This window comes from Quercus robur, chromosome 10 (assembly GCF_932294415.1).
Source record: "Quercus robur chromosome 10, dhQueRobu3.1, whole genome shotgun sequence".
Taxonomy (NCBI): Eukaryota; Viridiplantae; Streptophyta; class Magnoliopsida; order Fagales; family Fagaceae; genus Quercus; species Quercus robur.
The window spans coordinates 50,691,480-50,717,254 of record NC_065543.1 but is presented as its reverse complement, the minus strand read 5'-3'; the positions used below and the strand labels follow the sequence as shown (position 1 = coordinate 50,717,254).

At 37.2% G+C, this 25,775-nt stretch overlaps 2 protein-coding genes across 2 annotated transcripts; both read right to left on the bottom strand.

Moving 5' to 3' along the window:
- Positions 1-427: 427 nt before the first annotated feature.
- LOC126704307 (B3 domain-containing transcription factor VRN1-like) lies at positions 428-3,775 on the bottom strand. The gene is made up of 4 exons (XM_050403306.1): positions 3,665-3,775; positions 1,295-1,787; positions 943-1,169; positions 428-595 (listed from the first exon to the last, which is right to left on the bottom strand). Exons 1-4 carry the CDS (start codon positions 3,773-3,775, stop codon positions 428-430), a joined length of 999 nt encoding a protein of 332 aa, XP_050259263.1.
- A 2,429-nt stretch (positions 3,776-6,204) lies between these two features.
- On the bottom strand, positions 6,205-7,320 carry LOC126704306 (uncharacterized). Its single transcript, XM_050403305.1, has 2 exons — positions 6,685-7,320; positions 6,205-6,579 (listed from the first exon to the last, which is right to left on the bottom strand). The coding sequence occupies exons 1-2, from the start codon at positions 7,318-7,320 to the stop codon at positions 6,205-6,207; spliced, it is 1,011 nt and encodes a 336-aa protein (XP_050259262.1).
- Between the last annotated feature and the right edge of the window lie 18,455 nt (positions 7,321-25,775).

Here is a 25,775-nt window from a genome sequence, read left to right as displayed (position 1 = left end):
TATACTTTATGCAATTGCTCTACTTCAGCATTGAGAAACCTTTTTGTGGTTTCCAGCTTTGAAACCACAAAAGATTATTTGCATTACCAACAAAAAAACTCAAAAATTAAGTTAATATAGACCATAACTAAATACCAACACAGAAATCACAAATAATGAATAATCATAAATACTGGTAAATACTAACAACTCAACAAATATCAAATCTTGACAAAACTATTGTTTGTTAATCGAACAGAGTAGTTGCAAAATAATAAGCTCCCAGAATAATAGAACATGTCCAGCATTTGATTTACAATCCCTAGTTAGTAAGCACTTAATCAAGGCATCTGAAAATGTGGACTTTGAACACAACATCCTCCCTCATACTCAGCTCAAATATGCAAACATCTCCTACTCGCAAAGTATTTTCCCTCGCAAATGCAGATCAACTAGCAGATACGACAGATGATGAGTATTTTCCTTCATAAACGTATAACTTGACAGGCCATAATCGGTCCACAACTTGGAGCTTCACAGTGAGTATACTTCCTTTGGTGTAGTCCTTGGTAAAGCCTTCTCTCGGTAAGTAGTTGATAATGCAATGGGGTAAGCTCTGTACAAAAAATATTAAGACATATTTCAAAAATAGTTGAACCCATTTGAATGAAAAGCAGTTTTGAGGCAATACTATTGTTTGTTATGCTGATGGTTGGATGGCAGTTATGTGGATGCCAGTTTGATTTGATCATGTTGTTCATAATGACTTTACATTCTTATGTGATTTCCTTCTACCACCTAAGATGACACTATTTGAACTAACAACACAATGAAGCAAATCATTACCAAGTTATGTACAGCAACAACTCTCTGCTACATGCTTTCTAATTGATCTATGGAAAATCAAAGTTAATGGGAGTTGCATTTCTAAAACCCAACAATATTAGAAAGCTGAAAGCTTACCGCACGATCCTTGCCATTAACGTATGATGGATGAAAGATAACCGTGAAAAGGGGATTTTTTGATTTAAAAGCATTGGCTCTCACAAGATTTTCGACTACACCACCATCTTTCTTAGGACATTGGTCATGTGAGTAAGACACATCATCGAGTGAGCAATTAGATTCAAGTTTAACTAACGGGCCGCTCTTGCATCCTACTCGATTTCCTCCAACCCCATGAGCTGATCCTAAAATGACATGAAAATATGAAGTCATGCACATGAAATTAATAGTAAACAGGCTTACAAAATCAACCATCGGCAAACAAAAGTGTAAGATTCAAACCTGAACCCTCTCCCCTAGTAAAAGATACCCCAAAACACCATTTTTGATTTCTCTAACATTGACCCTTTAGATTTCGGTCCTTCAGGTCTGAAATGTGTATCCCCTGCTTGCTTTGGATTGGTTTTTGCCCTTTTATGAGGCAGAGGGCATGGTAATGGTGGTTTCTCCTCTATTTTTTGGCTTGGCATAAAGCCATCCATGATTTCAATGGAGTTATCATCACTCTCATTGTCTTCCATCCTACGAACTTGTGGTTGATCATCTAAAGGATACTCTATTTCTGTTGCAGTGGCATCAAATATGAGTACAGAAAATTGTGAATTTCCTTCATATCTAAAAACTAGCAAGTGCCCCATGGTTAGAGCATGACAGCTTGCAAATTCCCACCAGCCATTTTGAAACCAAACCTCCCCATCATGTTTTGTCAACTTCACTTTCCATTTTGTACCATTTGGAATCGTAAGAAAGGCCATATCTGACAGATCAACTCCATATTTGCTTATAAACTTCTTTGGAATCCGCTGCAAAAAGACGAACTTGAACATAAATGCAAGCTTTGTAAATAAGCACATGCAATCAATCGAGCTCTATTCTTGTGTTATGTCAGTACCATTACAGGAAAAATAAATTTAGTCTTTCTTTTATAATAATACTTTCATAATTGTTCAAGGAAGATACTTGTTGTATGAAAAAAACCCTGGCAAACACCATATAACAGTGGCAGAAAGATGCAATTAAGAAAATTACTTGATACTGATGGGATATGTATACAACATTGCAGTAACCTACGCATATGACTACATGTAACATGGAACCAAGTTCACAGATTTTTGATAAGTGTAATTTTTACATGATTTTTATTATCCTCTTATTTATTAAAATTTTTAGTTTTCCTTTATTTCTTTTGATTTGATTTGTTTTTTATTTATATTTATCTATTCATTTGTGCTTTGAAGGAATGAGAAGATTTCAGATTAATCTACAAGGGCTTTACATGCAAAGTGGGGCTAGGCCAATTGAATCAAGTCAACTTACATCCAGCCAGGCATGAATTCAAGAGAAGACCAACCCAATTAAATTTAAGTCCAACTGGAGCAAGGAATCAAAGGAAATTTGCACCAAATCCAAGTCCAATTCGGATTAGGATTCCAGCCTGCACATCAGTTAGTATTTTCAGCATAACTTTGGGCTCAGATGTCCAATCTAGATGATTCAAGTTGGGCTGGAAAGTTAACTTAAAGGGCTACAACTTTGTAGTTTACCAAAAGTCCGAATTCTGAAGTTAAATGGGCCAAAATAGTCGATTAATTGAAGCCTAAAAATCTGGGTTTTTCTCCAAACGGAAATAGGATTCCTTGACCTATTTAAAGGCTTTTTAGGGCAAAATTCAGCTAGGCCAGTGCTAGGGCTGCAGGTGCCACATTTGAAGAATTTTCTTTGGTGTCTTTCTGAGGACAAAGGGGCGCCGCTTCATGTTGATCAACCAATTCCCATGAAACACATAAGTTTTATTTGTTTTCTTTTCAATTTTATTATGAACTAAATTTTATTTTCTAGAGCGTTGATGTAGTCTAGCAATGAACACACAATTTATATTCTGAGTTATTTTATTTTTAATATTTCCATGATTGAATGTTTAATTCTTATTCTTAATGCTTAATATTTCTTTTTACGAATTATTGATTGATCAATTGAATGACAATGAGACCGAGAGGTGATTTGTTATTTTAGTTCTAGAATTAAACACCATTGGTTGAGCGAAAGTAGAGATGCTTTACCGCGATTAGTGTGATTTTTCAGAAAATTCAAAGTATGTAATGAGTCTCCAATTAATTAAATTCACATAGAGATATGGAATTGTTATTTGAAGATATTTTTGATATTATTCGAGAGAAGATGTTGAATACTTAAGGAATTTTTAATCATCAATGGGAGATTATTAGAATTTAATAATTAGGAAGAATAAATTGTGTGGGATTTGTTAGGTGAAATCAATTGCTCTAGATCCTTTCTTATTATATTTTTACACTGTTAGATTTTTACGCTTTGTTAATTCTTTTTATTCGTAGATTTATTTTTATTAAATAGTTTAATTTAATTTAGATAGTAGAACATTCCATTTATTTTCGATTTTCCAAATAGTAATTAATTTAGTGAATTTTGGTATTCAATAACATAGTTAATCCCTGTGGGTTCGACATTCGTTTTCTAAAAACACTTTACTACTTGTTACGATTCTGTGCGCTTGCAGATTATTTTTCGCGAACAATTTTCTTGAACTTGGTCATCAACAAATGTAAATTTTTTCATCAATCACAAAAAAAAAAGATCAAGTGGACGATGTTAATTACCATATGATCTTCAGAGAGAAAAAGATCATGAAATTAAGTATACTTACAAGCTTTCCTTCTTCAAGACTTTCAGGCATAATAATCTTGAAAAAGTGTGGGACTTTTGTGGTAAGATCAGTAGGACCATCCCCATTGTCTCTCTGCTGGTAAGAAGTCATAGTTCGGGTTCTCCAAAGTGTTTTTTGCTGAGAATCGTACTTGTTGATGCCATACGTCTGAGTACTAAAATAGAGTGTCTAGAATGGTGGTTGGTCTTCCACATAACCCAATTATTAATCAATTGAGTTATGTGTAGTGTAACTGTAACTAATCCATGTTGTGTGCACTGTAATTGAAAGGAATCCATGATGTGTTGGCCGGCTCACACGTAACTCGATTCTATAAAAACCAAGTTATTCGTAAAATTACTCGATAATACATTAATCGAGTTATGTGAACTGTTATTTTGCAGTCAGCCCAGATATTTTGGACTGATCCCAATGCAGTCCAAGAGGAATCCAGGTGTCCAGAAGGGTCTTCCACGTAACTCGATTAGTTGGTAATCGAGTTACGTGCACCTCAATTTAACTCGATACTACAGAAATTGGGTTTTTGGCAATTTAACTCGATAATACACATATCGAGTTATGTGCAAAACCCAGCCCATATATTTGGACTGATCCATGCAGTCCAAGAGGAATCCAAGTGTCCAGAAGGGTGTTCTACATAATCCGATTATTTTGTAATCGAGTTATGTGTTAATCCAACTTGTTTGTAGAAGGGATTGCACATAACTCAATACTACAAAAATCTGGTTATTTGCAGCTTAACTCGATAATACATATATCGAGTTATGTGCACTGGGCTTCCATACTCAGCCCATATATTTGGACTGATCTAGATGCAATCCAAGAGGAATCCAATTATCCAGAAGGGTCTTCCACATAACCCGATAATGCAAATATCGAGTTATGTGCAGTGTAACTAAACCAAGTCAAATTTGTGGCAGCTCTTCTTGCACATAACTCGATAAATGTGAGATCGAGTTATTTGAGAATACACTTTCTATATTGAGTAAGCAGTCATGCAGCACTGTTCACACCGATACGAATTTGCAATGTTTAATCATCATAAAAGTGGACCTGTTCACAACCACCTCCATCAACAACTCATCCATATAGTGTCCAACTACTTCCATAATCAAATCATCCATACAATTCCTACCACATCCATAACCAAATCACTTCATTAAACAACCACGTGAATAAGAAAATCATCCATACAATCTATGAACTGGGGGGTAAGGAGCCATTATACATTTAAAACCATTGAACCAAGTTGTTCACAGTGTAAGTACAACCATTTACATATAAATTTTGATTTCTCATATTTACAAGAAGAGATTTGAGTTCAACTTGCGCCACACCAACTGCCTCTTTGCCACGAATCCCATATCTGCACAAGTACAACGAAAAAATACATCAATATCGCATCTTTTACTCATCTTTTAAAACCATGTTTTACTATCATGGTTACAATCTACACATTACTATAGGACTTGTAAGAATAACTTATGACTTGTAAGAATAATTGACAACACTAAATAAGAATAACTTATGATATATCCCCCGTCGTTACTAGGACTTGTAATTGTTACCTGCTATGTACCACTGTGGCTTGTTGATTCCACATTTCGAGTCGGACATCTACAATGGTTATGACCCTCTTGGTGACACAACCCACACTACGACTTTGGTCCGTTCTCAATCCACAATGAGGTTGGCAACTCCCTATCCTCGTCATCCATCTCATTACGGATTCTTGTGGACTTAGGCAGACCTTTCTCATGGATCAACCTTAGGTTTGGCATCACTATTCTCCTTTCTTGTGGCTTTGGCCATTCTAACCTATCTTTCAGTGGTTGGAATATCGGCTCGTAGCTGTGATACCGTTCTTCCGTGCGGTAGAAACGATCCATAAACTCCGTGGCATCGTGCTTGTACTTGGCACAAACTGCTATCAAGTGTGAACAAGGGATCTTGTTTGCTTCCCATTTCCCACACGTGCATGTCCTGTCCACGAGGGAAACCCTATGGGTGTGAGCTCCCCCGCCAGTGTTCAACAGTGAAGACTGTGTCTCCACTGTATACAAGCGCTATTGCGCGCTCATCCTTCTAACCATATGGAACTTCGCCTTCTCTTGATTTGCCTCAAACTTGTCATAGGCATATTTGCACCACTCTTGCCTTTCTTCCAACTGCTCTAGTGTTTTGTTTCGACGATCGTCAAAGTACGAGTTCACCTTGTAAAATGTGAATTGAACCATTGCAGTTATAGGTAAGCTACGTTCGCCCTTAAGTACCCCATTGAAGCACTCTGACAGGTTGGTTGTCATTACCCCATATTGGTGCCCATGGTCATGTACAAGTGTCCACTTTTCTTGAGCTACCTCCTTAAGATAGTTGTACGCATCCGGGTTGACATTCTTGATGCAATCCATGGTGTTTTTAAACTTCCTAACTTGATTCGCAGTTGCTGCCTTCCATACCAAGTTCTTTAATGCCACACTATTGAAGTTAGTGTTAACATTGCTTACTAAATGGCGGAGTCAATACCGGTGATGGACTAAGGGCGGTTGCAAGTAGCCCCTATGTTCAGTGTCATCGAAGCATGATTGTATCCCACGATGCCTATCAGAGATTATACACAAATTGGTCTGGTCCATAACATAGGTCAGCAAGCATGCCAAGAACCATCCCCAGGACTCCGTGCTCTTGCTTTCAACAATGGCAAACGCAAGTGGATAAACCTTGTTGTTACCATCTGTTGCCATTGCTATCAACAGCTTTCCTTTATACTTGCCATAGAGGTGCGTTGCATCTATGCTTATCACCGGCTTGTAATGCTTGAACCCTCTAATACACGGACCAAAAGCCCAAAACGCGGAGTTGAATATACAAGTCCTCGGGACACGGGGGTCACACTTTAACATGGTTACAATGTCCAGATTTGCATCGGACAATGCTGCTAGAAACCGTGGCAATTTCGCGTATGACTCGTCAAAATCCCCTTAAATACACGTAACTACCTTCTGTTTAGCTTCCCAAACCTTGTACATAGTTACATCATGCTCGTGCTTCGCATGCAGAATACTACGTAGGTCCTTTACAGATTGGGTTAGGTCCTCCTGTACATACTTCTCAAGTGCAATGGAGATGAACTTTGAATCCATCATCCGGCCATCGGTCGCTACTTGGAGGGATGTGTAGCTGTGGGGACCATTACATTTACTGATCACCCACATCCTGTGCTTCTTGCTGCAAATAGCCCGAATTGACGATGGACATGCCTCATTTATGCACCGCACTACCAGCTTATTGGTGTCGGGCTTAATGACATTGTATTGCTTATTATGCTCCACAGAGTAGAGGGTCAACACATAATGAATGGAGGCTTTATTTTGGAATAGCATCCCCTTCGTCAGCTGGTCATCTTTATGCCAACTTGTAAGCTGTCCTGTACCCAATGTAGGTGATGGGTCATTAATATTGTCCCATGTGTTTGATGTGAACCATTCTAGGATAGAAACTGTAGAAGGGCAATCCTCCTCGTTTTTTTCGATCTGTGTTCCATTTAAGACCTCCGCTTCGTCCACCAGTCCATCAGTATCAATGAACTCTTCGTACACATCTCGGCTGGCATCAATATCAATTCCCCCGTCCATATAGGCTTGGACATGTTCATATATGTGACTAGACCCTCCCACATCATATGTCTAGGTGGCGCCCAACACTTCGGTGTTGTCCAAATCATCAATCGCATTGCATGGTTGAGTATTGTAGGGCAAAGGCATGGCATCGGTAAAGGAAGGCTGCATGTCAAACGGCAATGAGTGTGCTCTTCCACCCCACTGCCATGTTGCGAACTTGCACCAACATGGAACCCAACAGCCTCAATAGTTACATATAAGTCGGACGCTATGAACTGGGGGGTCCACTTAATCACTGTCCACATCATGTCCACGTCAGCATCACAACCAAACGGATTTGAGTTGTAGACAACCTGAGTATTCACAAGTAGCTTAGGGGCACGGTACACAATGGATATCTTATGTGACTCCTTATCCAACCCTAGAGCTTCCATTATCTTCCGGTGCATTTTTCTCAAGTGTGTTCCGGATTTCAAGTCAATGAACTTTTGCTTCATTAACTCGCCTCTATAGGACAGCCCATGCAATTCATGGAAATACTGCTCCCCATTGTAGTAAATGTAGAAGCAATGATGACCCATGACAAACCTGGATAAGGACAATTAATTGTGGTTATCATGCAAAAGATAGGGGGTTATATTAAGCCATGGTGTAATTAATCTTTACCCACATGAACGTACAATAAAACTTTTACAGATGCACTATAATGATATCCTAAGTATTCTTAACTTATTAATTGTGTTCACCTCTCAAGCTTTCATTTTCAGAAACACACACACTGAAGCTTTTCAGAACTGAAAGAGCCAGACAATTTAAACCCATGATTGCTTGTATAAATGAATTTGTGTACCTCTATGGATGAATGCATATATCATCATCATAGGAATTCGCATGTATGTTTGTTTATATATATGTTCATATGTATCTATATATACATTACTATATATGTATATAGTGTCACTATCACGCACACACACACACACACAAACACACACACACACATATATATAGGATTTTGCTAATGTGTTCCCTAAGGGCATACAATAATTAATCATATATATATATATATATGTGTGTGTGTGTGTATATATATATACATATACAACCACATACATATATTCATTAAATTGCTATCAACATTTATATATATATATATATATACACACACACACACATAGTGTCATAATCATAGTAAGAACTTGCACCATTAATACTAAAGAGCCAATCCAAGTGTAATCACAGTTGAGATATACCTATTAGGAGAGATGTGCCACAACAAATAATAAGGGGGCCACAACTGTATATATGTAGATATGAGGATGCAATCCAAGAGGAAAACGCCAAGAACTTGTTCACTCTCAAGCTTTCTTTTTCAGAACCCGCACAGTGAAGCTGTTCAGAACTGAAAGAGGCAGACATGTGCATGGGCTCTGATATGTGGGTAGTCAATCATAACTCGATAGACATGAGATCGAGTTAATTTAAAAACTCAAATTCTAAGTGGCCGAGTTATATCTTCAGAAATCTGTTGATGTGATGGTGGTTCAGAAACTTGACAATTTAAGAATCGAGTTACTCAATAACTCGACTCCTCAAAAATCGAGTTTCTCTTCCCATTTTCTCTATAAAACCCAGGCCTACTCCGCTGGTAAGATGCATCACCATTCTAGTGCAAGGACTTCCCAACATTGCGTGTTTGTAGAGCGGGATGGGACGTACTTATGTTGTGTTTAACGGTCGTGTTCCAGGCATATACAACAGTTGGCTAGATGTGAGCAGACAAGTTCATAATTTCCCAAATGCCAATCACAAATCATATAAAGATCGAAGGGAAGCAGAAGCTGCATACATGGAGTATTTGCATTGTAATGGTATGGACGTGCAGGGTGGTGCGTCCACATCGGGGGCAAGTCTGAACATGTCCACCTCAAGTCCATTGAGCACATCTCGAAGCGAAGGAACCAACTATCCAAGTGGAGACATTAGGAACACCTTGTTGAGCTATTAGTTGGAAGTTGCCATAGAGGAGCGTGACCACGCAAGAAGGATTGCAATCTTGAGTGCGAACATGTTGAATGAGGTGGTGGCCCATGTTGTGGGGGATAATGAAGTTGACAAACCGACGAGACAGCGTACAGGTAAATGAATGTAAAAGTATGACTTTCTGTTGTGGTATTCAATAAGATGTGTATAAATGCCAAATAACTAGGAATAATAATTAGTGTGGTTTAACTAGAAATGTTATCGTTTTCCAGCTATTTGACTAGCAGTGTGGCTATCTTGCGATGCTTGATAACAAACATGTTAATTGTTTCATTTATCACATTTTCAGACTTAATGACCTTATTATTTTTGTTTCCGCACTACTTTGGTGTCAATTGAAGCAGTAACTGAAAGGAATTTAGATGGTGGAGGTTTTCTTTTATCCAAAAAGAAAAAAAAAAAAAGAAAGATATAATGCATGTTTGCACAGTACGAGGCCCTGGAAGCTTTGGGGGTAGTGCAAATGTCATAAAAGATCAGCCCATGCTTAGGGGTGAGCAACCCAGTCACCCAGTACTGATGCAGCCAAACCTACAGCTTGGACTATAACATTTCTCATGATTAAGCCATCCGAAATATTATAATTTTTTGATATAATTATTATAATTTTTTTTTATATAATTATTATAATTATAATCATTGAACATTGAGATGCGTAATGGAAAAATAATCAGCCTGACCTTGTACGCAACAAATGAATTATCGTATACTTGGAGATTTCCAGTACAACTTAAGTGAGCTCATAAGTAGGAAGACTACTATGGAATAACTGGCCAAATTCATAATTTGTCCAATTCTTACAAAAAGTAAGAGACAATAGTGTTGGTCTAATCTATTGTATTCCTGTTTCTCCATGTGCAACAAAAACTTTTTACAAATTTACTAGCTGTGTACGACCAAATTTGTACAAATAAAAGCATATACAAGAAGAAACCAAGAAGAGGTTTGCGGAATTTCAAAATAACCATGTCTTGCTCCTGCGAATTTCAAAATGATTTGCCATGGTCCTGCTACGGGTGGCTGCAAGGTATTTGCTATAGAAGAAACAAGAGGCAACACAGGAGGGAAAACTAACATGAAGAAAAACTACAAAATTAGAAAGTTGCAATTTTATATTCTAGAGAAATTGCCATGTTTTGAAGCCCTTATATTCTAGGGAGTGCTCTTGTGGGTTTTCAGTGTGTGTTTCAAGGCTCTTACGTTGTGCTTTTCCTGAAGATTTCAAGACATATTTAGTAGAGCAACAGACACAAACTGCTATCATTTGGCACTGGCTTTTTTAGCTGCAGTTATTGAAAAACTTCTCAAGATGGCTGGGAGGGCCTATGAAACCCCTTTACTCAATTAACCTTAGCTAAAGTAATTGGTATTAGCTCCTTATTAACAAAAATAGAAAAAACAAATAAAAAAAAACATTAATACTGGCTTAAAATTAACTAGAAGGAGAAGATTCATAATTTTCATGGGTTTAATAATTCAAGATTTACAAAAATTTAGGTAAGGTGATTTAGGTGGTTTGGGTTTTATGAAGGTCGGACAAGTAGGAGATATGGTGGCTAAGAGTAGGAAGGTGGTGGGGGATACAGAAATTGCGGACCACTGAAATTAGGGTCTTCAATGCAGCTTAACAAATTGTTTGTGTTTTATAAAGAATTACTTTTTAGTTACAACTTTAAATTCATAATTTCAATGGAAAATCATAGGCATATTTGTTATAAATATTATTTCATTTGAGCAAGTTAATGGAGTTTAAAGAGAAGGGGCAACAAACTAAGTATAACATATACATGGCAGAAATTCACCTGGTTCAACATTTATTTTCAGGTAAGTAGTACCATCTGGAACAACTGCCCCATCAAAGCGATAGGGACCCAATCCATTAATGAGGATACCATCAGCAACTCCAAGGTTGATTCCTTTTTCAACATCCTGCCTTAGTTCTTGTTTCCCAATAAGCATTGGTCAATAGCTAGGAAACCTAAAAAAGTAACTAGTATTCACCAGTCACTAGGGTTAGTGAGCAAAACAAAATTTACACTAATACAATGGATATCTTAGAGTACCAGTCACTAATGAAGATTGTAATATCTCCATCTGGCATCCCAAAGGGTACTGGAATCAGTTCTTCGTTGTTTATGATGACTCCCCCATGTCCACCCGCAGCTTTCTAGAAGCTAAGGGACAGGAAGTAAAAGGAACTCCCTATCTGATCTTTGACCTGAAACTAATATGTCCAATTCCAACCAGCAGGATTGGGACAATTTGTACCTAAAACACCATCTTGCAAACAGTTCTTCCTATGTTCTATGCCATTCCTGCATTAAACTAGACAACATTAACACTAATAAAATCACTACTTGCTATTTTTCTTATTCTTGCTATAAAAATATATATATACGTGAGAAGAAATGGCTTGCCACGGCCATTTTTGACATTTTCCCTATTCCAATTTGTAGTAACATTGAGAATTGGTCTTGGAAATTGCCCATTGATCCTAATTACCTAAAATTAGTAGCACAAATGAATTTGCATGAGATATTGTGGGTCCACCCACCTGTGAGGTTTGGGAGAGGGAAGCAGCTAAGACATTTGAGCACTTTGTAGTATATAAATCACCAACGTATAGACAGTTAAATATTGAAATAAATTAATGTACAATATCAAAGAAGAAAAGACAAGCAAAGACTCTCCACTCCAAAATCTAGGATCAAAGACTAATTGTCATATTAATAGGTATGAAGAAGCAGAAGTTACATTAACACAAATTAATAGGAATCAAACATTGATGGGTAGGCAAAGAATAAATCTCTATGAGTGACATATAAATATAATGCAAATCATATGGCAGGAAGACTACAACCAAACAAAGGTGTCCCTTAATCTCCAGATGGAGAAGAACAGTTTGGAGATTTGTACATTGTGGAAAAGGAAGTGATCTATCATCACAAGTTTAATCGGTTCAGTCCATTATTCAATGAACTACTATGGGACTTTCCACATCTAATAGCAGTCCACTGTAGAATGGAATGAGTAATATGAGCTTGACATGGGAAAATCCATACAATGTAAAATCTTTAATAGAAGAAGGTTCAAGGATTCAGAAGAATTGAAAAAGTCAACAGCTAAATGCTTCATCATTTGATTCCTCAGAGATAGGGACTCCTTTATTGCAGTCAATATTTTGCATCTAAGCCTACTAATAGTGTAAGTGACAACACAAAACTGTTTCAAGATGAAACTAGTTCAAAACTTATTCTGTCAGTATAAAGTTAGTCTTATCTATATTGTACCATAACTCACGAAACATGTCATTCACAGATTTCTAAAGAAAAATATTACGTGCTTCAATTTAAGAGTCTGGGCAGCCGTGATAAACAGAAACAATAAACAATAATATAGGATTAAGTTTGAATGCATTAACTCACACCTCTAACACGCGGATGACAGATTGTTAAAGTAAAATTGTTATTTGCTTCAAGAGCCAGCTGTGAAGAGCAACAATCAACAAGGAAATTACAAATAATGAATAATACAAGAGAAAGTTTGAACTTTGAACACATTATTTTTCTGATTTGAAGTTACATACACTGCCGGTGGGTCTTGAACCCACAACCTCACCCTCCACATTACTCTTACAAGGTAAGTTCGAATGCATTGTTAAATGCATCACATGCCACACAACACAATTAACCCTGAATGCACATTGGGCACTAATGAGACATCTTTTCACCCTAAAGTGAGGTCACAACAGTTCAAAGTAAGAGTGTGGTATGGAACAATGTTAATTATTGCTGTCGCAATGAGAAGCCATTGAAAACACAGGAGGGAAAACTAACATGAAGAAAAACTATGAAATTAGAAAGTTGCAATTTTATATTCTAGAGAAATTGCAATTTTAACATGCGCATATCATACGAACTTATTTTTAATTCAAATGACATGGATAAGCAATGATGCTATCATGCTTTATTTTACTTTAAATGGACCTTCTTGTGCCTTAAACCTCATAAACCCATTACTGTAGCCATTATTGTCATGAAGTTAATTATATAAAAAACACCACTGTCAAATCCATTCAACTATAAGACATGCATATGGATTGTGACTTTCATGAGCACTATAATTTTACCTTTGGAACCATATATGATAGATGCAACCCTCATGAAAACCTAAAAACACAGGGGATGGGTTCGAAGACTAAGTCACCTACAGAAGGTGGCATTATTAACACAAACAATAGCATATATTTAGAGAATTAGGCCAGGTAGAGAAATTGCCACGTTCTCAATCCCTTATATTCTAGAAATTTTAGAATGCAATACACGTCGTATCTATGCTAACCACTTGCATACTGCAACCATGGAAGTTATTTCTCAGAGCAGAAGCAATGCACAAAAGACCCTATAAGTCACAACATATTGACATACTAACTACATCTTAACCATGAAGCTTATTTCTCAGAGCAAAATAAATTTAAGTCTTTTATTAGGCTTTTAGTTTGTACAAAAAAGAGTATATGCATATAGCACAAATACTAAAAGGAACTGGAATTAAAAAACAAAAATGAGTGATAGAGTATAGGGCACATTCACCTTATTGTTCTTCTCTATTCTCCTCCTTTTCTTCTTCCCTTGCTTGTCTCTCTTTTGTTGAAAATATTGTGGTACTGTTCATAGGTACAATATTTTTTTTTGATAAGTACATTTTTTTTTAATAAGTACATTACATTATAATTTTTAATAAGTTGTTCAAGGGTACTGTTTATACAGCCCCTAAACATATCCATATTGCCTCTTTTGTCTTCTTTCTTACAAACCCCAAATTAAGTCCTTCCTATTACCTATCAAAACCCTAACTTTCTTCTACCAAATAGCCATCAAGAAACTCATGTTAAAACTATCTTTTAATTCCTAACAGAACCCCACAACCTTCTCCTCAACAATGATAAATCAAAACCTACAAATTCTCCTAACCCTTAACCCACGACAAGCACACGTACACAAATTCCTCAATTTTTGTCCTGCATCAAGAAGAAGATAATGAGTATCAGAGTTTGTTTCCACAAGAAATGTGTCAAACATGCTTGTTATTGAGTTAAAAAAAAAAAACATAATGCATACTGCGAAGATAATAGCAGGATAATTTCCCATCATTTTGGTCTCTCTAACTTCAAGATTTGATATACGAAGTATGGAATCAAAAGAAACTGATATTGTACCAATTATAACTGCTCACTCTAATAAATTGTGAAAAAATTGAAAATATTTTTTACGGGTTATACCATTTTTTCCACCATATATGAGCGCTAAAAAAATCACTACTACTTTAAAAGAAAAGTGAAACGGAAATATCCAATCACCTATTGACAAGAAGTATAAGCACACACTAAGACATTTAATGATCTTTTCGTTTCCGCCCATATGCCCTCACAAATCTAATCTTACCTATTTCATCAGACACAATAGCATAATTAAATTAACATATTCAATCAAATGCACAGTATAAGTAGCTCAAGAAGATGGGAAGTGTAGACGAAGTACATACCATCACCGGTCCCGCAATCGGGAGCATGCGTAGGAGGGCGTCGCGATCTCCGCAAACCCACCACCGGCTCAATGTCCTCAGCCGATATTTGCTCAATCTGTACAGCCTCTTCGTGGGGGGTTGGAGATGAAGTTGACATGGTGGGTTCCACATGCACTAGAGGTGGGGTGGGCATGCCTAGTGTGGGGACAAATATGCATCCACCATCATGGGCAGATCCACTGAAAACTGGGGGCAACATATGGGGAGGGTCCTCATAGTCTGTGCGAGCACCACGGGCCATAGTCTGGGCTGGAACAGTGTCCTCATGATCGGCGGTGTGGGATGGCCTAGTACCAGCACCAGACGTGCATCGTGGTGTCCTGCTGTCATCGTTAGACAGTACCCAATTAGTGCCAAGCCATGACTCTTCTGCACCCGAGTCATCCCCTTCCTCGTAGATGGGATTTGGCTTGGTTGTACGGCTGCGACCAGCTCGACCACCTCCACGACGTCCACCCCCTCGAGACCCACCACATCGCCCGCCGTGACTTGGGGCCTGTGGACCAATGTTGGCTGCTTTTGTGAGCGCATTCTCCAATTTAAGTCTGCCCAGCTCCTCAACATATTCTAGTGTCAGCTTAAGGTCATTGTGCATGTTAGAACCTTCGTCATAGCTCTGTAGAGACCTAAGCATCGTTCGAACTTGCAAAACAAGGGCGTCATAAATGGTGATTTTCGAGACTAAGTCGTTAATTTAAGGCATGAGTTAATGCTGCAGATGAAGAGTACCCTATGAAGAAACTTACACATGTGGCAGTTGATTAAAAATATTGGGCCATGCTTGGCAAGTCAGGGAGAAATATATAAGGTAATAGTGCACTAGAGTGGTCATTCAACCAGCTTTCTCTGATGTTTTCCAAAGCATTTACACAAATTATCAAGTCTTAAATTTTTTTTTTTCAGTTACTCCTTTTGCAATTAACAGGTTCATGGAAAATATACTATTGCAGTAGGTTTAATCCAAGGTAGACTAAAAACAATTGAACTATTGTACTAGGTCCAAGGACCAGGTATATCAACATACAGAACAATCTACCTATCCACCTAAGGTAACACTTTGTAAACCATATTAACAAAAGCATATTATCTTAAATTTAGAACATAAAAGTAGCACCTTTGAGTTTGGCTCCAAAGTAAAGGTGAGGGAAAAATAAGATTTTTCATTATTTTACAAATAAAAGAGTATAGATGACAACTTTCACTCAAATGTGCATAATAAAACAATAAGGCCTAGTAGTGAAAAGTTCGTTATGCTTTTATACCAAAACAACATCAAAAAGAACATTGAAAACTATATTTATTTCCGACAAATTCTACAGCACTAGAAAATTATGAAAATACCAAAACAAAAACCTCCAAGTTCACTGGGACTTTACAGTGTTTCTTGAGAAATTTAAGTCCTTAAATTGAGAACAGCCATAATACAGTAATGCACTATGCAGGTAATATCTATCATAAAATATGTAATTAGCTTTCAGTCCTGGAGGTAAGGCTATCTGGTGTGACTGCAAACTATCATGAAATGTCTAATTATCACTACTAAAAAGAGTTGCACTGTCCATTTGAAATTACAAGCCAACCAAAAACCAAAAAAAATAAAAATAAAAATAAAAGAATAAAACCCAACCCACCCTTTTTAAAATTTTAATGTAATTATATGGACAAAGGTGTGGTCTTTCTTGTCATTGCCAATTAACCATTCCTCACGCAAACAAATTTGATAAAGACAAATTCACTTATTTATGAAGAAGTTAAATCACAATATGTTTTGACTTTAAAATATAATGAAAGATAAACTCATAGAGATGTAACGACTTCAAGAATTGTGGAGTTTTGCATGCATGATAAACATGTAGAAGATGTTTTATCGAACAATGGTTTCAACAAAGGGGAAGGAATTGTTGCCTCACCATGAGTTCCCAATACGCAAACTCTGGTGTTATGTACCGCCTTTTGCTGCGATCATACCACTTCATGTACTGAACGAGGTACGTATCATCACCGTCCAGGAGAGGGGCATCACGAACTTCATGCCCTCGATTGGCCCATTGCTGAATATGGACAGCATGTTTTTCCTCCCAGTCCTTCTCCCATTTACCTTGGAGGGATATTTTGTGAAGGTCAGTCGACGTATCCATGACAAGTGGAACTGGTTGCTTTATCCCAAATTGACGGAAGACCCGCTCGGGATGATGCCCCTCCACTATCCAAAAGTAGATCAATGGCACCTTGGCCCTCTAAATATGCTGCCCGGCGGTGCAATACGCAGGCAGGGAGCCCAACGTATGCGTGTATAGCTCCCATACAATCTGCATAAGTGGATTATGTTTGTGATAGTGAGACATCATACTAATTTAAGATTATGTTTGTGATATGTAATATGGAAAGCATGGAATTTCTTGCTTCTATTCGTACACAAAATCTTCAAGGATTATTGGGCAGAAAGTAAAATAACAGCAACATTGTGTTCAGAATATTAACGAAATTAAGTCAACAAGCAATTAAAACAATGACTAGGATTCAGCCCCATGTGTATCGCGGTGTTGGTCATGTTAATGCCACTATACCAAAAACAATGTACAGTTCAGACATTAAATTGCACAATGTACAGTAAAAGATCTAGGTTGACCGAGATCCACATTCCAATTTCAGCCCCATGTTCATATGCATAACATTCAAAGCTAAGCGACACCATTAGAGTCTAGGGTTTTCAGTTTTTTTTTTTTTGGTTGGTTATGTTATAGTTTTATGATTAGATTTAAGTTTTGTTGTAATTGGTTTAAGTTAGCACTGAACTTTGAATGAGTTGAAACATGATGCGAGAATGAGCTTTTGGTATGAAAGTTGCTGTGACAACATCTCTTATACTGAATCTAACCATGTAATTATGTATTTTACTGCCAAGAAGAGTACAAAACTTGAATCTTCTTTTGGATTGGTGATTGTATTGCGTGTTTATTAACAATTTTACTGAATATTTTGTAAAAAAATATATTATTTTTGGTTAGGAACGCTTAGGGGTTTCAACTTAGAGTGAGTTCAAGGATGTGCAAACGCAGGAGGCAATGTGGGAAAGACAACATGAACATATGCTAGGTACATGAAACTTTTCCTTCTAATTTCAAAATTGCTTTTGTTTTTGTTTTCTTTTTTTGTGCTCCCTACTTTATTTTATTTTATTTAAAAACCTTTTTTTTTTTGATAAGTAACATAAAAACTTCATTAACACTCCACCCAGTACATAGGGAATGTACAAAAAAGGAAAAAACATCAAGAAACCAAAGTACAATGATCAATCAACATAGGTAGGTTTAGAAAATGTCTTCCAGGATTCAATTTCCTGAAATTAGTAGTAGGTTATTCTACTAGAGTTCAAATTACCACTAATAGGTCTAATTGTTTTTAATATACTTGTAGGCTTTTAATTCTGACCTTCATAGTGTGTTCCCCTCATAATTTGCACGTTCTAAATTGCAAAGAATGATGAGGTAGTGCAGCATTATGGCTGCATCAATCAAGTGTTGCTACTGTAGTTAGTGTTGAAATACTCATTGACATATTGTAATAATTAATTAGTAGTTGGTAGCAAATATGAATGCCCATTGTATTGTACTAGGACTACGTTTGTAAAGTCTTAGGTTTTCTTAGATGATTCACAAGTCACATTCTATCGTAAATGCCTTACCAGCTTCTGTCATGGTTAATTAGGTGTTTGTTTGGTCTTTCTTTTTTGCTGAATGGATGTTTGGTCAATGAATTATATTTCTTTCTCATGTATCATATAGTTTGTGGTACATGTTATGGATAAAGTTAGAGAGATATATAAGAAATACAACAATGTAATTGTTAGAACTTAGAAATACACATTAACAGTAACAAAGGAGCCCCAACATTGGAAACAAAACACATTTAATCCTACGCAACACAAAACTAAATGAAATTTTATTGAGTTCAAGCTTGAGACAGAGTTGGCAGTGTATGAAAATTAGGGAAGAAAAAGAGAAGATTGTGTGCATGATTAGAATAATCTTCTAAGTCATATTTAGTGTGCGTTTGGGAAGTGCGTTTTGCGCTTCCCACGTCCACGTATTGCATTTTTCTTTTCCTTTTTTTTTTTTTTCAAGCCGTGATTGTTGACTTTTCTCTCGTGAATAGTGCTCGTGTGCACTATTAACGGGACCCACAAACTTCACTGTTCAGCAACTTTTTCATAAAAAAATGAGTCCCACGATATTATTCACACATTGTAAAAAAAAATTGCACAGTGTTTTCAGTTTTCAGCTGTATCCAAACGGACCTTTAGTAGCTTTCCCGTGCATAGCACGGGTTAGCAACTAGTTAATAATAATCTTAACTATTAAGCTTCTTAACATAACACTACAACATTATTCTGCATCAATACAACTCCTTAATCAGGGATAAGAGCCTTGAATCACCATAGTCAATTCCTTACCTCTGTTTTGTTTTTTTTTTTGTTTTTTTTTTGGTTTATTTTTAATAGGTAATTTAGGGTGCAGGAGTAGAATTTAAAGGCAGCATTCACCAATACAAAACTTGATGACAATCAGCACCATGATTCAAATTAATCTAACGAAGCATCAATACCAAGCATAAATCCTAAATAAACCAGAAGGCTTCAATAAAAGTGTAACCAACCTAGAAAAGAACCAGTATTCTTAAATCAACTCATTCCTACAACAATCCAAGAATTCAAACAAAAATAAAAAACGTGGTCATGCAATTGAGGGAAACGAAAATAAAAAACTCAAATTGAGGACGTAAATTAACTGAATACCTGCTCTGCTCATAATGTAGCCAGCGACATCCGGTACGCAGCAAGGACGTGTATGGCATGCTCTGCGATGATCTTCGGCCTGCTCCACCTTGCAAACATGGGGTTTCGACAAATGCTCGTTACTGAACTTTACATTTAACAAACTTTGCTTTATATTTCACATCCATATACTAAGCATTGGTAAGTTTCTTTTGTTTGTTAGTTTGACATATTTTTAATTATAACAAAGAGACAAATAAAATCTAATATACTATTACACATAAATAATTATTCTTAAGAGACACTTAGCTTGAATAACTAGAACTCAATGAACGTACCTAATGGCAAGGGGCCCTGAGTGCACTGGCGGTAGAGGCGGCCTTGTAATAGGGCATATTCGTGGGAACCTTGAATAGGCCCATAGCTACACCAACAAGAGTGCTCCTCCAATCTGCATCGCATCCTTCTTCGATGCACTACAAAGTTGCCTGTAGAGCCAGGCCAATGCTACACTATTCCAGCTGTACTATCTCGCATTGCTGATTGGGTTGAAGAATGGCAGAGTAAACAGTGAGACCCAGTCCGCCGACTTGTCCATGAACAATAGGGCCCTCATTCGTACAAGTAGGTGGTAGCGGGCATGTTGTTGCACGACTTCGTCATCGGCGTCCGCGGCTAGGGGAGCAGCAAACTGTGCATCAAGCCACTTGTATTTTATCCTCGCCCTAACAAGGGTAGACTTGTTCGAGTTCGATATCACGGGCAGAGGTTCATGGCCCAACAAGTCTTAGCACACCTCGTTCCATTTCAGGTCTTTCCTCCCAGTGACAGGCAACCCATCCACCGGAATCCCCAACATCACCTCTATATCTTGCAAGGTGATACCCATTTCTCCATGGGGTAAGTGGAACGTGTGCGTCTCCGGACGCCACCGCTCGACCAAGGCCGTGATCAAGGCATGGTCGACCTCCATATTAGGAACCTTGAATAACCCAGTCAAACTTGCTGCATTTATGTATTGCATGATACGTGGGTATAGCCCACCTTGCGGCAATACACATTTACGGCGTTGAACCTTTATGATGCCAGGCACCTCCTGCACACGGATGAGCATTGTGTTAGGTAGTTCACATAAGGTAATTATAAAACGGACATGTATTAATAATACCACTACATACCTCGTCGGCACCGCGCCTCCAAAGCGGAGTTGACCGATGATCTGGCTACTGGGTTAACTGGGTCTGATCGTTGGGTCCAGGCTGCACTCTATCTAGTGCCTGCATATCTGACATGGCAGCAAATAGATTGTTAGCAATCATTTGACAAGTAAATCACAATTAATATAAAATAAAAGTATGGACACAGTAAGACATATTATGATCCCAACAAGATTGTCAACTTCACTTCTTGCCCTCACTTAACATGCAACCCAAAAGCGATCAAATTAAAGCTTAAATAAATAAAATAAGAACTTGCCATAATTTTACATAAAAACACTTTTTCTTTTTCTATTATCTGTAATTGAAGTAAAAAAAACAAACAAATGACTAATTAATGTGCTAGAAACTTGATTGACACCTAGATGTTCAACATCTGAGCAATATTTAAATGTGATAGTTCTTTTTGGTTTATGATGTCTTTGAGAGTGATTTTAACAGGGAAAATATCAATTACAATTATTAGGAGCTTCATATTAGGTTTCCAATTAAATTTAACCATGCAACACACAATATGTGATCTTCCCCCAAGGACATTTAAATTCAACTCTATGGCTTATGACCAATGCAGTGACATAGTAAATATAAATTACAACAACTCAATGTTTAGGTATTTTGTTCTCAGAACTGTTCAATCAACCTTGGTCTTTTCAACAAAGTAACACTCTCTACAAGGTCATCCTTGACAGCTCCCCATTTTATGTCCTATGCAATTGCCCGTTTACAATGGACCACTAAGATCCCTATAGCTACAGGTCATTTGGTGTCAAGTTCTCAACTTAATATCTAGAAACCTATACTAATTATTCTACGTTTCTACTTACTAGATATGTAAGCATACCATGACTCAGTTAGCCCACTTTCTTGCTTGTTAGGTCTATTTTCAACATTTTAGGAGTTAATTCTACTCAATTTCCTACTTGGTGAGTCGTTTTCAACTTTTAGGAGTTAGTTCTAGATCCATTTATATGAGTATTCCTCTACCGGACTCGAAACTATACCCAGGTCCAGTATTAGCTATAAGCAATAGTCAGGATTCTACATTAGACCATAAGGCTTAAATTTCATCAAATAAAAACCAAGTACAGCAAAATCCAATGAAGTATACAAGATGTATACCCTAAGTTTCTAATACAAACTACAAATTACAAATACTATGAGAACAGAAAGCTTTGGAGGTCTAGGCACATTCAATAACATCCAATAATACAACAACCCTATTAATTGAAATTTAAGACTCTACATGGACAACTCTTGGCATTCAAAATATCCTTCTATTCTTCTCTCTCTCTCTCTCCATAAAAGGAACATAAAACAAGATGGTACAGAATTCCAAAACACTAACGAAAGCGTGAAAATTGTTTGGTTTTAGCAATAAAGAAAGCATACTTGAAAGATTAATCTTAATTTGTGGGACAGCACACTGATGAATTCATACAAAAGCAATTCAATTAACATTAACAGAAACTAACAAAAAGGTATCAAACAAAAGTAAAGTCATTGAGACATCTTATCACCAAATTGTCTTACTATTTTAAAAGAGATTTTCTCATTTCGTTCAAGATTCAAATGAATGATGGAAGATTTGAGAACCAGCATTTAACAAAAAGATAAAAAAGTATATGATTCACAGTCAACATAAAACAAATGAAAAAAAAAAAAGATAGATTGAAGTAACAGTCAACATATTATAACTCACACATTAAAGAGAATGAAAGACAAAGATAGATTAATCCCCCTTTGATAATCATAAAACAAATGAAAAACATTGAAGATTAATATAAACAATTGAAGATTAATAATCATAAAACAAAAGTTACAAACTTTGATGTGCATTTAGTCTCTATTTTCAATGTTAGTGCATAGATTAATATAAGAAACTTTACAAAATGGAAATCATGAAATTCATGTCATGGCTTGAACTCTAATGAAAGCAGCAATATATTCTCTATTTTCAATGTCAGTGCATACACTCATACTGTTTGCAACAAATACAAATTCTACAATAAATGATGAAGGAAATGATATCAACATGAAGTTCAATGTCCACACCTATCGCAGAAATGGAAAATATTTATATAAACTATACTTTCGTATATTAATAAATAAATTTTATTAATAGAACAGGTTACTTCATGTTCATTTGTCTTATGATAAATAATGATAATTTATTAATAGAACAAGTTACTTCATGTTCATGATGATAAGCACACCATAACCTAAAAGAATTATGTACAAAGCTAAGTGATTATGTGAAATCTAGAAGGGCGTTGCTATTTGTAAGCACTCCAAGCACGAGACCAATCAACCAAAGTTCTAATCAACAATGATTCCAACCGAGTGTTTAATCAATTTGTATCTTCAAAAATACAGCTACTTTGCTCCTTCCACAGTAGCCATTTGTTTTGGCAATATGAAACATAACTTTTTCAACAACCCATTTTCAAATAGTAAAAAATTTAACTAGCACTTATTATCAACTTTTCTTCCTTACACAAAATCTGAACCTGCGTCATACCCATAAAACAAATGAAAAAAATTGAAGATTTTGGTAATGCGAGATCCCCCTCTGATAAACGTCCATTTCCCACAAAACAAATGCAGCACAAAACAATAAAACGGCAGAGCAACGTACCTGTAATCAACGGCGGCGGGTACATTGAGGGTTCGAAAAGGGTACGGTAGAGCACTAGGATACCGGCAACGGTGACTTATCGAAAAGGGTGAGGGAGACTGATGGAGGGTGGGGGAGAGTGAGGAAGTGTGATTGCAGAGAGCGAGGGAGAGTGTAGCAGGAGAGTGTAGAGGGAGAGTGATGGTAGAGAGCGAGGGAGAGTGAACAGGCAAAGAGAGAACAGGCGTTGTGAGACGTTGGGTTTGAAAAATGTAAAGCGAACTTGATTTTCTAATTACCGAGTTATGCGTTTATAAACAACCATTTTTTAATTGGAAAATGCCACGTCTGCTTTGACAGCGTGGCACAAGGCTGAAGCTAACTCGACTATAATATAATCGAGTTATTCAATAAATCTCAAATTCCGTACTATCGAGTTACAAAAGAGGGGCATTTCCCTAATTAGTTTAGGAAAGAGGGTAGAATGCTGCTTTTTTTGCCCAAAAAGGGCATTTGCCAATTTTTTTCGCATTTTTCATCTTCACCATCTCTTTCTTGAATTAACATTGTGAAATGGTCTTTTGCAAAAATAATTTCTTTGTTGATACCATTTGTAACAACTACTACTAATTTGTCAGCTAACACATTTTCAAAAAGTTAGCTTTCATCATTATTATGTTTCATGAATCAGTCATTCATTCTAGTCTTGAATGCTAGCTATAATATCTGTATTGGTCATATGGTGATGTTTGGATTACCCCTAAGAAAATTGAAGAACTCTACTTCTGCTAAACTGAGAACATATTCTGTGTTAACAATATAAAGTAAGCGAAAAAGATTGAATAGTCTGTATATTGATGTGTATTTAATAATGTACAATAGAGAGCCTTATATAGGCTAGGTATGTGTGCAGTACAAGTAATAGGAGTAAACTACAAGTACAATATACTGGGCTAAGCCCAATGGGCTAAACTAGTCTAAGCTATACATTAATATCCCCCCTCAAACTCGAGGTGGCAAGGAGGAAGCCAACTGGAGTTTGGATATAAGATCTCGAAGATGACCAGGCGGGTGAGTCTTGGTGAAGATATCAGCAGGCTGGTCAGCAGAGGAGATAGAGAACAACTTGAGATTTCCTTTCTTGAGATGCTGGCGAGTGATGTGGCAGTCGATCTCAATGTGCTAGGTGCGTTCATGGAGGACATCATTATGAGCAATGTAGATAACACTACGATTGTCACAATAAAGAGGAGTGGCAGTGGGCTGTAGAGCATCCATGTCAGCTAAGAGCCAGCGAAGCCAGATAAGCTCGCAAGTGGTGTTGGCAAGGGCACGATACTCAGCCTCAATACTGGAACGAGAAACCATATCCTGTTTCTTACTACGCCACGAGACAAGAGAAGTACCTAACCGAAAACAGAAACCTATGATAGAGCATTGATCAGTCGGATCACCTGCCTAGTCAGCATCTGAATAAGCATGAAGCTTGAGAGAAGATCAAGAGGAGTAATGCAGACCATGATAAAGTGTGCCTTTGACATATTGGAGAATCCGAAGAATAGCAGCATAGTGGACAGAACGAGGGGCATCCATGAACTTACTAACCATACCCACGGCATGTGAAATATCTAGACGAGTAAAAGTGAGATAGATCAAACTGCCAACCAACTGACGATAGCGAGTAGCATCGGATATAGGTTCACCATCCAAGGGGGTGAGCTTTGCATTGTATTCTAAAGGAGTGGAAACAGTCTTGTTGTTGGTGATACCGGCTTTGGAGAGAAGATCAGAAGCATATTTAGCCTGGGAAAGATAGTATCCATCAGAGGATGAGGTAATCTCAAGCCCAAGAAAATAGCTGACAGTGCCCAGATCTTTCATCTCAAAATGCTGACTAAGGAAGTGCTGAAGAGAGCGGATACCTACAGAATCATCTCCAGTAATAATCATATCATCAACATAAAGAAGAATAAGAGTGATACTAGCAAAGGATCTTCGGACAAAGAGAGCAGTGTCATGAAGACTCGAAGTGAAACCTTGCTAAGCAACAACTGAGCTAAACTTTTCAAACCAAGCTCGAGGAGCCTACTTGAGGCCATAAAGAGCACAGCGAAGGCAGTAAACTTGACTGCCTGAGTATGGATAGCTAGGGGGTGGTTGCATGTACACTTCTTCATGGAGGTCTCCATTGAGGAAAGCATTCTTCACATCCATTTGATAAAGAGGCCAACGGCGA